At 40.7% G+C, this 16,163-nt stretch overlaps 1 protein-coding gene across 1 annotated transcript in view; it reads left to right on the forward strand.

The window, feature by feature from the left end:
- The window catches only part of lmbr1 (limb development membrane protein 1), a 37,879-nt gene that overhangs the window by 16,114 nt on the left and 5,602 nt on the right, over positions 1-16,163 (forward strand). Inside the window, exons 6-15 of the mRNA XM_013277430.3 lie at positions 1,852-1,978; positions 2,235-2,303; positions 3,021-3,085; positions 3,389-3,461; positions 7,547-7,636; positions 8,956-9,032; positions 9,494-9,571; positions 13,011-13,084; positions 13,343-13,433; positions 14,062-14,128. Of these exons, the coding sequence (XP_013132884.1) occupies positions 1,852-1,978; positions 2,235-2,303; positions 3,021-3,085; positions 3,389-3,461; positions 7,547-7,636; positions 8,956-9,032; positions 9,494-9,571; positions 13,011-13,084; positions 13,343-13,433; positions 14,062-14,128 (811 nt within the window). The remainder of the gene's footprint in view (positions 1-1,851; positions 1,979-2,234; positions 2,304-3,020; positions 3,086-3,388; positions 3,462-7,546; positions 7,637-8,955; positions 9,033-9,493; positions 9,572-13,010; positions 13,085-13,342; positions 13,434-14,061; positions 14,129-16,163) is intronic.

A 16,163-nucleotide genomic window follows, 5' to 3' on the forward strand; every position in this document is an offset into this window, starting at 1 on the left:
ATCTATCTTACAGTGCTAGACAGTTCAGCTCTCCAACGGGGGTGGGAGGTTATGGAAACTGTGTGTGAACAGGTACAGGAGGACTTTATTAACCACTCAGCAGTTTGTGACCCGGAAAACCCAAATTACCCCAAACCCTCTCTTCTGCACGGCCTGAGACATGACTGTGGTGCTAAGGGAGCTCCTAATCGGCCCCAGATGGGAGGTCTGCTCTTGATCGCAGACAGTAGCTGAACCAGCCAGGCTTCATGCTCCTTGCAACACCCCAGGACCCCCCCACCTTTTTAATTTTACCTACTACCACCATCCCTGGTTGGACCCATTTTTATAGACCACAATATGTGTATATAAAAGCGCTGTTTTACAGAGGAGTGGATGGGTGCGTTTGTTATGTTTGTGTGCAGTGAATGGAAATGATGCTGTTGAGTTTAAGTGAAGGAGGAGGGGTGGAAGCAAAGTTTCCTGTAAAAGTAATCATGTTCAGTGTTTCAATATAAAATGTAGGAAACAGCACTTCTAGCTTCTTTAAAGTTCATTCCTGACTATTTGTTTTACAGATAGTTTTACACAATCTGTTTGAATTAACGAGAACCATATTAGTGCTTCATTTAGAGGTGGGTTATAGCAAAATAGAAATATGTGGGAGCCAGTACTACATGGTACATATAAGGTCAAACAAATCATCATGTTGAATATTGTCTTGTATTTTTCTGAGCTTCCTGGTTTTAGTGTGGTCCTCAGCAGGTGGAATGTAGCTCACGTATGTTTAGCTGTGTTATGCTGCTGATTTTTGAAATGTTTCTTCATACCCCTGCATCAATCCTGTTTCTCCCGAGAATAATAAAGTCATCAAATTCCAATGTGTCAGTTCAGTTAGCAGTCATAGCCATAACGGAACCAAGACCCTATTTGACAGATTTGTCACTTCTCTCTTCAGCATTTTTTACCAACTCGTTCTGGCAAATTACCTTCTGATGTTTTTCTGACACATCTGCTGTCTTTCACCTTTTCACTCTTAAGTGGAAGCACTCTGTCAGCTTTGAGACATGTTTGTGCCCTTTTGTGTGCTCAAAAACACAAAACATGCCAAGAAAATATTTAGTAAGCATCAGTGTTCGTTTCGTTGACTTATAATTTTTGTCATAGTTTCTGTCAACAACTTTTTTTTTTTTTTTCTTTTGATAAAAACAACTACATAAGAACTAATGCACTAGGACAAAAACTATGATGAAACAATTCGTCACACTTTAGTTGACGAATTGAAAACGAGATGAAAATGGAGAGACGAGGTCCAATCAGATTTAATTAATTTGTGTAGAGAGGTGGGGCGAGTTTGGAAGCGATCCAGTCAGAAGTAATCGTGCAGTCAGGTTAGACGTGCACAATTTGATCAGTTGCCAACATGCATGGTCCCGTGGATGGGAGGAAGAGAATAGTAGACATATGGAGACATTTCACATTTGATGTTGAGGAAAATAAGACACTTTGTAAACCATGTAGAGCAACTCTCACCAATAAAAATAAAACAAACTTTTGCACTTTAGATTTAGTCTACAATAATCTTAAGATATTTAGTTCACTGAAATATTAGAATTTTGAGGCCTAAATCATGACTAAAACTAAATAATGTTTTAGTCAAAAGACTGACTAAATCTAAATGTACTATTTCTAAAACTCTGGCAATTTGGGCCCAGTGTGATTTATTTATTTTTTTTGTAATGGCCAGTATATGTAAATGTAAAAATTTGACATGGTTAATAATAAAACTTTTGTGTATCATCATTATGATTTCATATGCATCATTTTAATTGAAATGATTTTCTCTCTTATTCCTGCTTTTTTTCCTGTCAGGGCATTAAGGCACGCATTTTGGAGACCTTTGTGATGCTCTTTCTCCTGGCATTGCTCATTCTTGGAATTGTGTGGGTGGCATCAGCCCTCATTGATAATGATGCAGCCAGTATGGAGTCACTCTATGGTATGATTCTTTTTTTTTTTTTTTTTTGTAATATTCTACATGATTGGTCATTGTAAATCCATTGTTTTTGCTTTTTTAAATAAAGCAATAGTTTTAGGATTTACCAATCTGACGGTGCATTAACTACGAATCTAGGCTGAGAGTTTGTTTAGGAAGGAAATCAGATTTCTAACAGCTCTAAAACTCAAATGAACACACATCTTGGCTTGTTTAATCCCGAAGTTTCATTTTTACTAAAAGTATACATATTTTGTAGATCTTTGGGAGTTCTACCTGCCATACCTCTATTCCTGTATTTCTCTGATGGGAGGACTCCTTTTACTAAGTAAGTGTGTTTATAATTTTACAAAGTGATGCAAATAGAAGATGTATCTCTATGAACAGTGTTTTCCCTCAAAGTACTTAAAACTTTTAGTCCCAGAAACTTTTCTGAGTAAACAAGAAAACCTCAGAGCTCTGTCTTTCCACCATGGTCTCAGCACCCTTATAGGCTAGGTAGGTTGTATGTTATTTTTGGGTATGACTATACAACAAATTGCTTCACTCCACTTCTGTTCCACAGAGACTCCAAATACGTCAAATACCGTAATATTATCCCCTTGGTTTATAAACTCCTGTTAACTTGGTTCACAGGTTTATAACTCAAAGCCTGGAGTTGAGGATTTTCACTATCACCAGCTTTGTGTTTTGAATGTGATGGGCATGGGGGTGGCCCTCTTCTGATGGCCAAGTTGAGCCTGGATAATTGTCCTTTGTGACTTAGAATGACCAGCATGTACGAAATGGGCTTCGTGCTTCACTCAGTATGAACCAAAACTATTGACATGAACTCCTTTGTTCTTTTAGACTTGTACACAACTGAAAGTCTTTTTGTAGCCATATGAATCGTCGCCTGGTGTCCACTGTGGACAATCAACTGTCTAAAAGATACTTTTTGTACTTCCTCAGAAAAATTTGAACTAAAAGTTCTAGATGCTATATGTGGAAACATGCCTTTATTCTATTTAAACAGATTGACCACATTGTCCTGTCTCCTGTGTAGTGTGCACTCCTGTGGGGTTGTCTAGGATGTTTACCGTCATGGGCCAGTTACTAGTGAAGCCGACAGTAAGTAACCACTTGGATGAAGTATTCGCTGCATTTCTAAAAGTTGAGTCAATGGAAAAGAGTTTATTAAACAGTTGTTGTTCAGATTTCTTTAAAAACAAATGTCCTTAGAAGACTGCAGGCCGTAACAGACTCAAGTCTGCTCTTCTTGTCTGAAAGATGTCTCATTTAGCCATTTAAAATCACAACAGAGGACTACAAATACATCACCAACTCATCTTCCCATCTGCCACTGCTCCAGTCCCACTTCGGGCCTAATTATAACCCATTTCATCTCTTCCTACTCTGCTCTCTCCCCTTTAGATCCTTGAGGACCTGGATGAGCAGATTTACTGCATCCATTTGCAGGAGGAAACCCTTCAGAGGAGATTAAACGGTATGTCTGTGGGAGACGTGTTGGCACATTATAGGGGAGGGGAGGGGTTGACTGCCCTATTGGGTGTGATGGAGTAGGCCACGCTGGAATCAATTAGCATTGAAAATTCAGCTAAGCACACAGACACACACAGACATTCACAAAATTCACACACACTTGTCACTGGCTTTTCCCTGACACCGTCGCACTCTCATAACTTTCTGCTTAAGGTCAAAGCAGCCACTATGGCAAGGACCATATTTTGTTTAGGAAGTTTTTCCTAAGAGTCCACTTAAGAAAATCCACTGCCGCTGCCATTATTGGTGAAATGATTGCCACATTTAATGTCAGGCCTCGAATAGCAGCCTGTTTAATAGGATGGAAATGAAATTTTTCATGAAAGGGTTTGGAGATGTGGACATTAAAGAGCCATAACTCTTTAGTGAGTTCTGAAAGGACACCGGGAGTCTTGTGCTGTTTTTTTTAGGGAAAGTTTGAAGTGTTGAAGAATGTTGAAGATGTTATATTTTTTTAGCCTGCATTTCCTTTTCACGTCCAGCTCTCTGTGTTCCCAAATTCCTTGTTTGACGTTAAATAATCTTAAAAAAAGCAGGAAGTATTTCGGCCAGTTTCCAAAACCTACTTTAATATTAACTCAAGCACGCAACCAAGTGTACAGATGTGAGTAAATGAACAGAAAGGAGTGTCCTTTCAAACCCGGGAGGTAAGCGAGATCACTCCTAGATAACACATGTTGTTGAACGCTTTGCTGGCCACCTCCATAGAGTGCCACCAATGCGTACAGTTTCTTAGGGCTCATTCCTCAGTCCCCTGCTTTGAACTACCTGATAGAATAATTGTAATCTGTTCCTTATCATCTCCAGAACCGTTTGATCTTTACACGTCACGGTGAGGCAAAAAAAATAACAGTGGTCAACATCCCAGTATGTGAGGACAAGCTGCAGTTCATTTTTGTCTGTTAGAGAGGTGGGAATTGGAGAGAGAGGCAAGGGTAATCTTCAGTGAAGCTTAAACTGTAGCTTATCAGACATAATGTTTTTATGCAGATACAGTATGCATGCAAGTATGTGCACATGCAAATACTCATTGTTCATGGTCATACTTAGGTGGAACTGAACGTCTAAGCATGGTTCCTTTGATCTGCTCAGGGCATTAAGTAGAAAGCAGGTCAGGAACAGTTCATGGGACACACTCCAAAGACGAGCAATGTTGTCTTCTTGCTTCACCGGTGTCCGCTTTGCATCAGGCCTCTCTAATAAATTATCATCTTAGAAAGTTTGTGTTTGTAGATGTGGACTGTTGAGCCTAATCAGTTGATGCATTCATGTTTATTTACATGTCTGGTCCTTTGTTGTCCTCCTGTGACATGAAATTGCCCATTTGTAATGACATGTTGGTAGTTTATGTGTTGCTGATCACGACATTGTGGTTTAAACCGGCTCATTAGCAATGTGTGTCTGCTTTTCTGGTAACGAGTGTAATGAACCTAACAGGAGAATGTCCAGATAAAAAGATGTTGCTTACAAAAAGCAATTGTTACAAGTAATAACACATTGTTGCACCCCTACTATATTGCTTTTAAATGTGTACAGGGTGATGAATTTATCCCAACTGCACAAGTAGTCTGGTGACACAGAAGTCAGGATGGAGTCAGCCTGCAAGTCCTCTCACTGCTCTTCAACTTTCTCTATGTTCAAACTTAAAAGGAAAAAAAAAAAAAAAAGGTCCGAGCAAAGCAAGAGATACTGACTTTATTACTCCACTTGTTTATCTCTGTATACAAACCCCAATAATAAAGTCTGATTACCAGTAATCTGTGTTTTCATTGATGGGCTTTTTAACTACTCCATTTGTAACCAGAAAAAAAAGCCCCAAAAACTAATAGATGGGTTTCAAGAAGTTGACATTCAAAAAGTTGAATTCCTAACAAAGTCCTTGTTTGTTAGGAATTCGTCTCTATCATCACTGTTGCTACTGTTGTGCTAAAGCAGAAATTACAGTGGTCTTTAGATCTTAATTCCTGTACACTGTGTTTTCACAATAGTTTTCTCAGATTCCAGATATAGAAGTCAAAGCTGTAGATCCATCAACATTGCTTCAAAAGGAGCACCTAGTGATGGCTGCTATGTGCAGCCAATGTGAACCAAGGTTCAAGAATAATAGTGCACTGTATCAGAAATAAATGATTTTGTTTTTTTTATGATGTGGGAAAGACATAGTAAATATAAAACGTCCTGTTGACACTATTAATTGCATTGCCTCAGTTACAGAAAGCAACTTAATTCAGTTTTTAGTTCCATAACAAGCCTTTCACTTCTGTTGCTACATAATCCTAAGCTGTCCGTCGTACTGCCAGATGTTGCAGGTCTCCATACACACGGTAGATGTGTGAGAGGCTAAAAAAAACTTGTATTTGTGCTTGTCAAAGTTTACAAGGACCAGTTTATATACTGTTTCAGTAGTTTCATAGTGAAGAACAGAATATATTAAAACAGCACCAGGCACACATAAATATACTGCAATACAGGCAAAGCGATGCACACACTTGTACAGACTGGCCTCTCACCATCCTGATGTGCTGAAAACAGAGCACTCGTCCAGATGCTATGCGGCACAATGACCTTGCCAGTGCCTCTGTTGTCTCAGCATGGTGTTTAGCATATTTGTGGATGACGTAATTTTTTGACTGTGGAGAAGGTTGGAGAGGATATGTTGAATTACTCCGGGCCTTCCTGACTGCCAGAAGCCCCACTCAGCATCTCTGCCTTGCTGTAACTCAGTCTTATACTTGACGCTGCCAGCAGAAGGAGTAGAAGGATATATTTAACTTCGGTTTGCAGTGATGTCATTGAAGATACTGCAGTTGAAAATCTAAGCATTTCCCTTTCTCTGCTTTGAACAATCGATTTTATTGTCCTTTGTTTTCAGTGTAAAGTATTGTTTTGTGGATGGTTTTAAAAAAAGAAAAAAAAACAAAAACCCCACACAAACTTTTTTTTTAAAAATTTCAGCAAAGATTTATCTGTGCCAGTGATGCGTCAGGCCTTGTTCAAATACGCAGTGCACGTAGGTAAAGGATAAGTTCACTTGCAGCTGAACAGATTTGGCTACCCCGAGGCAAAGTGTTCAGTTTGTCTCTGGAAAAAAGTGCTGTTGAACTATCTATGACATTTCCTGTTGTGTTCCGAGCATATTTGCTTGGAGGGTTCAAACTTTCCCTTGCTCAGATCCTGAGACGGGCATAGACTGCTAACTCTCCACCTCTGCGTCTATCTCACCCTCTTTTACCTACTTAAACCCATCCAGACAGGGCGTGACATAATAACAGAGGGAAGAAGAAGGTCTGATCAAAGTGATTGGTCCTTCACTCCTGTAACAAAGATGAAAGATGGTATTTTTATTGCACGCTAGTAACGGTGTAACACTGAACTAATTGGTCTTGATCTGCCAATCACCTGAGGGGATGCAAATGGATACTCTTCCACTTTGGCTTCGAGGGGCCTCTGTGATAGTGCGTCAAGCTGGAAGGAAAACAGAGTAAAATAGATAAATTAGACTTAAATGAGCTGGCCTTGTGGTTTTCCTGGAGAATCCCTTGCTGTCTTATCCAGCCCACTCAACCAGTTGTGGCATGTGCTAGACAGCTCCTGACACAAGAGATTATTTTTACTTGTTTGAGATCACGTTGTTGTTTTCTGTGCAGGATTACTTGTTTTGATGGGATTGCTTAATAAAGACAAGTCAAATACCATATGCTGAGGTAGGATGAATACAGGGAGAGGTTAACATCCTCTCCGTCTATTTAAGTATTTGAGGGAAGTTTAAAAAAAAAAAAGTTTTTCCAAGTTAAGGTCTCCAAAAGAGGAGCTTTGTGTCTGTTTAAACAACATTATAGCTGTAACAAAAACGGTGAGTTATGTTTTTTTGCTGTTGATTAATCATTTAGATTGTTTTAACTAAGCAAAAACGCCAAACTTTTCAAAAGGGGCATCCTTTTTTTTTTTTTCTTCTTCTCTATATTATCCCTACACAACATGTGCTCATACAGCACGTTTCAGACATTTTGGATATTTTTATTTTCACAGGGTCTTCCACAAACGCTTATGCCAGAGGGAGCTTTGCTCACCAGCTCAACAAAGAACTGGACAATATTAGAAATCAGAGGAATAAATTGGGTAAGTATGTGTATGTGGTAGTTTTTATACTCTCTCGCTGTCTGGTTACTGCCTTTCATTTGAGGTTTTGTTTTTTTATTATTATTATTTCTGTTCCCTTGGTTTTATTCCTTAAATGATATGCATCATTTCTTTTCATTTTCTGTTTTGCATCTCGCACCTTCTCTTGCTTTAACTTTTACACATTTCTGTCTGTTCAGTTGAAAGTCCAGTCTTCTTTTTCTAAACTTTGTTTCCGATGTTCTATGTAAATTAGGTTTATTATCATTATTGTTGTTATTACAGTTATATAATGTTACAGGGGCCAAAATAGATTTTGGCGCAAGACCTTGAATTGCCATGGAAATATATGCCACAGACGTTAGCTTAGCTTTTTACATATTGCTGACAGGCAGCCGCTTTCTCTTCATCTGCCTTAATTTCTTAATTTGGGCTTGGACCAGAACTGCCTGATAATTTCCCATCCATTTTAGGATATTATAAATGAAGCCTGAGCCTTTTGGGGAGCAGGGTAGGAGGGGTAGGAGAGCACAAAGGCACTTAGGATATTGGACAAGATGCAAACTTTATATTGTACCAAGCCTTTTAGTGATGTCATTAATTTAGAAGGATGGTGCATATAAAGTGCACTTGGCAAACTTCTTGGGCAGGCTGGGTGGATGCACTTTGAGAATAAGGAGGAGTAACAAGGTTGGAAATGGAGAAAGAAGTCAAAATAGCAAATACTAAAGGGCAGTCACATACACATTGTAAGAGGACAGTTGATGTCTGTAAGACATAGTGCCTGTGGTCCATGGGCTGTCAGCAAAGTCTACAAACATGACGAATGAGCCGTTGAAATACGAGGTACATATAAAGCTGAAATGTTTCATCTGGCTTAGAAGAATGAGAGGCATAAGTCGCCCAGCACATGCATACGTATTTTCTCCTAAATATAAATCATAAAATTAATTTTGTAGCATTTCTTTTCATCCAGGAGTTATTATTTTTTCCACTAATTAAGGCAATGATGAGTGTGGCTAATTACAGAGGAAGAGTGTAATTTTTGAAGGTTATGAAATGTATATTACCTGGAGGTGGGGCGGTTAAGATGAGAGCTGAGATTGTGCTCGGCCCACACACTCGCGATATGTTTTACCAAACAAAGCGGTACAAACCCTGTAAATAAAGCCAGAGGGCTTGTGGTTGCAGTAGGTTCTTTGATGAGCTGATTAATTAACAAGTAGTGGAAAGTGTAATGGAGGAGTTTAGCTCATACATACATACATTTTTTTAAAATAAATGAACTCGCTCTTTGTTGCACTTTCACGTCTTCACAGAGAGAAGAAAGAAAGCATCGGGATGGGAGAAGAACTTGTTGTATCCCATAGTGATGCTGATCCTGCTCACAGGAACGGTGAGTGTTAAGATTGACCTATCATTAGGCCCACACTGTTTGCTCACGACGTTTACAGCCTGGCGGGTAGCCACTGGGAGTAACACTGTACCTCAAAATCCATCTTTTCCCACAGAGTCTGGGTGGGGAAACTACTTTTGTTTAATGGATGTTTTAAGACAATGCTGAATACCGACCTGCAACAACAGTGATTTTAAATAAATTACAGTGTGCGAATACTGTTTATGTCGTCTGATACTGTTAGATAAGGTAGAAAGGCCATGTGCAAGGCATGGCACGTGCATCGCACAACCCCCAAATTGTTTAAGTTTTGAGAAACTCAATTTTGGCACAGTTTACAGTTACAAGATTGTTATTATGCATTCAATTATATCATGATGCCGGATACTTGGAGGATTTGATCAATCTTTTTATAATTATACCATGTGTGAACAAATCTTTGTCTTCCTCTATGTCTGCAGACAATCTCTGTTCTTCTGGTGGCACTGAACATCCTCTATCTTCTAGTAGATGAGACTGCCATGCCCAAGGGATCCACAGTAAGCCTTCTGTCTAACTAGGCTTTTGCGTTCACACCATCACACACCTAGAATGTAAACTGCAGTAGGGCTTGCCTATCAGGCCTGCCCTATCCCTGGCGGAGACATAAATCAAATTCCAGATATGCTCAGGTGCACGTTGGAAGAAAAGACTGGACCAGATGTTAATCAGGCTTCAACGTTGTGGCTCTGGTTTTGTTTTGGAAGCTCATTCAAAGTCATTTCACAGCAGTGTGCAGATTCAATGAGGTTGCTATGTGTCTCCTGCCCTCAGTGGGTGAATAAGCTGCTTTCCCTCCCTTGTGCAAAGGCAGACGGGGGCAAGTGGAGGGCTCTTACTGTGAAACAGCCATTCCACCAAGTGTGGAATGGCTCTGAGATTCTCATCTCTGCCTAACATGCAATGTGTTTTAAGCTCTTTGTATCTCATCATCTGCAATGACAGAGGTGTGTGCATGTGTGTGCATGTGTGTGCTTGCATGTGTGCGCGGTTGTGGTTGCATTCTTGTCTGAAAAGGGGCAACATAATGTATCCTATTTCTCCCTCATTTCATTTTGCGTCTCGCGGGCATCTGACAGAGCTGCCCTCGACATTCCAATTATTTTATTGAGCAGAGATGTTTTCTTTGGCATGACACATTGCAGAAAATCCCCCAAATTACACTTGTCATGTAGCTTGAAGCTGTCCTCCCTGACAGTATGGCCTCACTAAATGGTTTATGCTTTATGTTGAGCTGGATGGATGCCACACCTCTGATCTCACAAATCTACGAGCAGGAGGGGCCATCTCATCTTCCTAAAACAATCAATACTGATATGAGATCATCTATCATGCTTTCTTTAACCTTATCCTCTAACTCTCAGTCTGTGCCCCTCTGGCACAGAAATTCCCTCTGCCCTCTGTCTGGAAAAAGATAAGGACAGGGGAGAGAATGTGATATAAGAGGGGAGAGAGAGGTTTGACATCTCGACAAGGTACTGCCAGAGCGAGAGAGACTCAGACTGTGGGAAAGTCAAATGAGGCCCTGATTGTTATGGGAGGAGAGCACAATAGAAGTGCCCTGTCAGTGTTTGTCTTCCCTTCCAGCTAAGCATCCTGCTGTAGTCTTTAGAATACTGAGCAGTGTACCGCTCAGCTTTACAGGGCAGTGGATGGGTATAGAGAAGGATAACAAGGAGTAGGGAAAGAGAAGGATGACGAGCAGAGAGGAAATGCAGGTGGCTATAGATGAGAGGTTGGCGCTGCCTCTGTCATAGGACAGAGGGATTTACAGCTTTATGAACAAGCACTTAGAGACACCAATAAAACTGTTACTACAGGCCCTTCTTTTTGGTGGCCACTGCACTTGACACTCTATTTTGCAAAACAGGCAATTACTGTGGCTGGACAGCAATTTTCACCCCACTAAAGTTGCCCTTGTCTAAATGCACAAAGGCTTGCATCCATCCACCCATCTTCTGCCTGTCCAGATCCGGGTCACGCTAGTCCCAGCTGTCGTGGGGCAAAAGGCAGAATACACCCAAAACTAGTCACCAGTCTGTCGCGGTGCGAATGCGTACAGATAGAAAACAGTTCACGCTTACATGAACACCTGCAGCCAGTTTAGAATTATCAGTTAGCCCAACATGCATGTGTTTGGACTGTGGGAGGAAGCCGGCAGGTTTTCTTTGAATTATTGTAGTGTCTTTACCTTACAATTTAAAGTGCTTTAAGGCAACTGGTATTAAATTTGGCACCATGTAAATAAAATAAAATTAAATGAGTATGACTGTAAAAGTAAACTTTGAAACGCAGTTGCTGTTTCAAGGTTGTTACATGGGCACAAGCAACTTCAGAGATCTGAACAGTTTCTTCTCCCACTTGTTTAGATTTTTTATAGGTTGGAATTGGGTTGTTGGCAACTGGATACATGAGTAGGACATGGCTTTGGCTATATGAAAGATGAAAAATATGAGAATATTTCATGGGACTGCCTTGAAATAAGTTAACCATAGGGTGCATGTGTAGCTGCATGTGTAGCTGTGTTAATAAAATGAAATTAAATAAATTTAAAAAAAAAAACTTAGTACAAAGTAAGAATGTGAAGTATAGATGTATGTATGGCACTGACAGCCTCATCAGCCTCAATATGCAGTCTTAATGTGCAGTGTGAGTTAGCTGGAACGTAGACCCTTCCCTCTATGGACCCCTATCCCTCTCTTTCACATACACTAACACACGATCCGTCACTCTTTCTGCTACCGGAATGTAAAGACGAATGGAAATGAGGTGTACAGCAGAAGCTAGGTGTCCTGTGCACGCACTTGCATGCTTATTGCGAGTGCACACGCCATCTTAATGCATGCCTGCCCTCCCTCCATTAATAAATGACATCAGATTCTGTCTGCTAATGCTGCTAATTCTCTGTGTAAGAGAGAGAGGGCACTGCACCATGGCTCTGCAGTAAGCTCCCAGGGATGACAGTTGCATAAAAAGGCATGAAACAACCTGCCAGGCTTTCCTTTTTTCCCCTGCAGCCCGTTTTACAAAACAAATCAAGATAAAGACACTTAAAGTGGGAAAGGGAAAAAGAATACAAATGTACATCTCAAACAGAAACCACGGCAGCACACCAAATATATGCTGTGCAGTTTAATATGCTGTAGGCGCATATTGCATGACGAGTAACAGCACATTTGCCTTGCACTTCTGTACACTAACTGTACATGCAGTACTCTATGATTTAGAGTTAAAAAAAATAAATAAAATGACTGGATTTGTGCTGCACAGCTCTATTAAGATATGTTTATTGTATCAGCATGCCATTAACTACAACAATCTGAATTTGCAGCAAACACTTTTAGGGGAGTTTTAGGTAACTTTGTGTGAAGTACTGTAGATGCCCCCATTCAATGTACAAATCCTCTGGAGGATCGTCTTGGGTGCCAAGTGCGAAAAAAGCAAATATTTGGCATTTGACAACAGATGCTTGGTATGTGGTGTGTATGTGGATGTATGTCTCTATCCTGCTCCACTTTCAAAAGGCCTTAGGGGTTGGAGGGGGTGAGGATGGGTGAGGGGGTTCGCGTAGTGTATTTGCTAAAGGATTTGTTTAGTTGTTTTTATGTTTTTGGCATGCTTTCAGCCTGTACACTCTTCTTACCGTAAGCAATGTGCCGTTTTTGTTTGAACACCTGTTCACATATTGTATGGTCGACAGTGATTTGCAAAGAGCCTCTTTCATCTTGTTCCATTCATTACTTAGCCAATTTGATTCTGTCTTTCTCAAGTAGGGAAATTCTTCGTGCACCACGTACTTACTTTGCAGGTCTTCTGTAATTGCTCATGTCTGCAGTTGTACACAACACCAAGTGTTGTCATTTTTGTGATCTGTTTTAGTCTGAAGGGTAGTGTAGGATGTTTAATATCCTTGTTTTCCTATTTGTCTCTCTCTTCTAGGATCGAGCCATTAGGAACACCTCTTTGTCCACATTTGGTGTGGCTCAGGCAGTGCTGGAGATCATCCTCATGTTGTATCCTTTCAGTGACCTCCCCTTTGTCTGTGGCCTGAGTAACATGCTCCATGGCCAAGAGCAACATTGCCAAGGCAGCTTTGTTTACCCAGGACATAGTTGAGCTTGGACACCTTCCGGAAAACATGTTGCGTTGTTTCATCACCTTTTATGATAGCTGAAAAGGTTGAGCCTTGACACATAAAAAGTTGACTCAAAGAAAAGCTGCTTTCTACTTGCAGCTAGGTGTTTTTGCTCCTTGATTGATTTGCTGAACAGCTACTTGATGGTGTCTTCTGTCGTTGGCTTCTACAGTCTGCGTGTCTTTGAGGGACTCACTCCCAGGAAGGATGACACAACCATGACAACGGTAAAGACGGGATAGAAAGGCAGGGAGTGGGGTGAAGTGGGGGCAAGGGTGCTGAAATTGCTCCTAAGGTGCTGATGTGTTTGCCCCCTCCTGTGTTTCATCTATTTCCCCTGTCTTTTTTTTTCTGTCTTCATTGCTCCCGCCTTCCTGTCTACTCTGTTCCTGCTGCCCACTAATGTTTTCCTCCAGGCCCCTCAATGGCCTTAGTTGATCTGTTCAATATTTGTTTGTAAGTTGCGTAAACACCAGCAAAGTGCAAGCTCTTTTCTTGTACATCAGAGGGAGAGTGAGTTTTTTTTTTTTCTCTTCGGGGGAGAAGGGGGCTGGGTGGCAACTATTCACTTGGTAATGAGTTTGGGAGTGGTGAGGCTTGTTAACTAGCATGATGCTTCAGTGAAAGGACTTGAAAGGACAATAGAGGGAACCTCATAATGAGCATCTTCAGAGGTACTAATTGTATAATATGTGGAACCAATTTATCATCAAGTGGCGTGTATGCGTGTGGGCACATCACGGCTAAAACTACTGGTGCAATGGGTGCTTTTTCTGCTTCACACTCACTATAAATTGCATGTAATTTGTTGAGGGCTCTAAAATCGGAGGTTTGATTATTTGGTCTTATTTGCAGATCATTGGTTGCTGTGTCTCCATCCTGGTGCTGAGCTCAGCCTTGCCAGTGATGTCCAGAACGCTAGGTGAGTATGCTGTTTCATGTGAGTGTTTTGTTTTTGTATTTTCTTTTGCCTGTGGTAAGGAGAGTGAGTACGGCTTGCTTTTTTTTTTTTTTTTCATTCACAGCCAATTTTTTTGTGTACACATTAAATGATTAAATAGCAGTAGTTTGACAACTTTAAAAATGTGCTTTCTTTTTGAGAGTTAGATGAAAACATTGATAGTGGGTGATCAAGTCCACCCACTAAATATGAAGCTGTAGCTTGTTAGAGCTTGATAGCTTGAAAATGTAAATCCCTGATTATTGTCCATTGTGGACACAAACAGCTGGAAAACTGACAGCTGGGTAGTTCTTCCTGTTGTACTTGAAGTCCACTACCCTAGGGTGCATGTGTAGTTGATGCATTGTAATATAAATTCTCCCTTGACCAATGTTTGTGGTGACACGTGGATGTCTGCATGGACCCTTGTGCTCACCGTCTGATGAAATTTGCCACTCTGACCTGAGCGGACCCAAGCAGACTCCTGGATGTGTAAAGTATAATCGAGGGTTAAAGGGACAAAACGGCTAGCTTTGCTCTGTCTGAAAGAAGTGAGAATCCACCAACCAACACTACAGTTTTTGTGATTCAAAGTTGGAATTTGGGAGGACACGCAAGGCTGGGAAAATCCGACTTCATTTATACCAGAGTTTTAAATATTGTGAACAGGCCAACCTTTTTGCAATGTGCAACCAGCAGCAATTGGTTTTCCAGATTTGAAGAGGGCAGAAAAGGTAGCACCAGGGACAGAGTAAACTGCGCTGATAGAAATACAGATTAGAAGGGGGAAAAAAGAAACTCTGCATTCAAAGAAAGGATAATGGTCTAAAAAAGAAAGCGGTCGACAGTAAGGCCCATTGGTGTAATCTCTATAAACGGCTATCACTTACAGATCAGTTTGTTTTCTGTTAGCTTTTTAAAAAATTATCCAGATCCATTCTGGTGGACAGAACAGGCTTCGGTCATGGTATCAGTTGTCCTCTATTCCAGTTGGTGCTTCTGGAGTGTAAAGAACAAAGTTATTGGCAAGCTGATGGGTTCCCAGACTACCTTTGGACTATGGCTTGTCCTCGTTATAAGCATGTCCACTCTCACTGCCAGATGAAAGATGCAAAAGTTCCAACTGCTGGTTTATCAAGGAAAACCTGAAAGAGATAAAAACCTCTTTCAGGGTTATCCTGGCTGAGACCAGCATGCTGTATCTCCTTTTATAATCTGAACATGCAGAACAGACAAGAAATATTCCTGCCCAAAAACCAAAAACAGACTTTGTTAATGAAAGAAACAAGATACAGCATGCTCATTAGTGAGCTTTACAGAAGGTGGTATTTTTGCTGTGTTACGACTGAATGATTGAAATGTAGGTTACAGACTTATCAGAGCTGTCATTGTGTCCTTGGCACAAACAAGAAGAAAGATTAAATCTTCCTCTCCCACAACAATTTTCATTGTTACCACCAACACCAGGTCACAGGAGTTGAATTCTCCTAGAGTCTCTCATGGTGATGTTAGAAAAGAGTGCAGGCAGAATAAAAATGACAGGAGTAGCACCATCACAATGGCACTAATAAACATGCAGAGTGCAGAGCACAGCTGTTTAAATAGCATTACTTTTGTGTGTGTGTGTGTGTGTGTGTTTGTGTGTGTGCGCACGTGTGCAAGTATGTGTGAGAGCAACAGAGTGGGAAAATAGGATGGAGTGAGCATACAGTGACTCACTGGGAGCTTTACAAAATATCAACAGGTTCTGCTTTGTGACACTGAATGGATGAAAAGGAATAAATGCATGAGACAGAGTTGAAGAGAAAAGGCCGCTCAGCACAAGATAAAAAAAAGACGTGCAAAGAGTTGAGTGTGACGAAGTGAGATGTTAAGAGACAAGAAAGGGTTTCGTGTGTTGACGTGAGGCGTTTTCATGTCGGTGGGTGGTAAATATGCACTGTGTAAGAGATAAGGGAATTGTGCTAGAGCACGCAGCATGTTTAATAGTGTAGTAACAAATGGTTAGTTACACCAA

The sequence above is a fragment of the Oreochromis niloticus genome, linkage group LG9 (genome assembly GCF_001858045.2).
Source record: "Oreochromis niloticus isolate F11D_XX linkage group LG9, O_niloticus_UMD_NMBU, whole genome shotgun sequence".
In the NCBI taxonomy this organism is placed as follows: Eukaryota; Metazoa; Chordata; class Actinopteri; order Cichliformes; family Cichlidae; genus Oreochromis; species Oreochromis niloticus.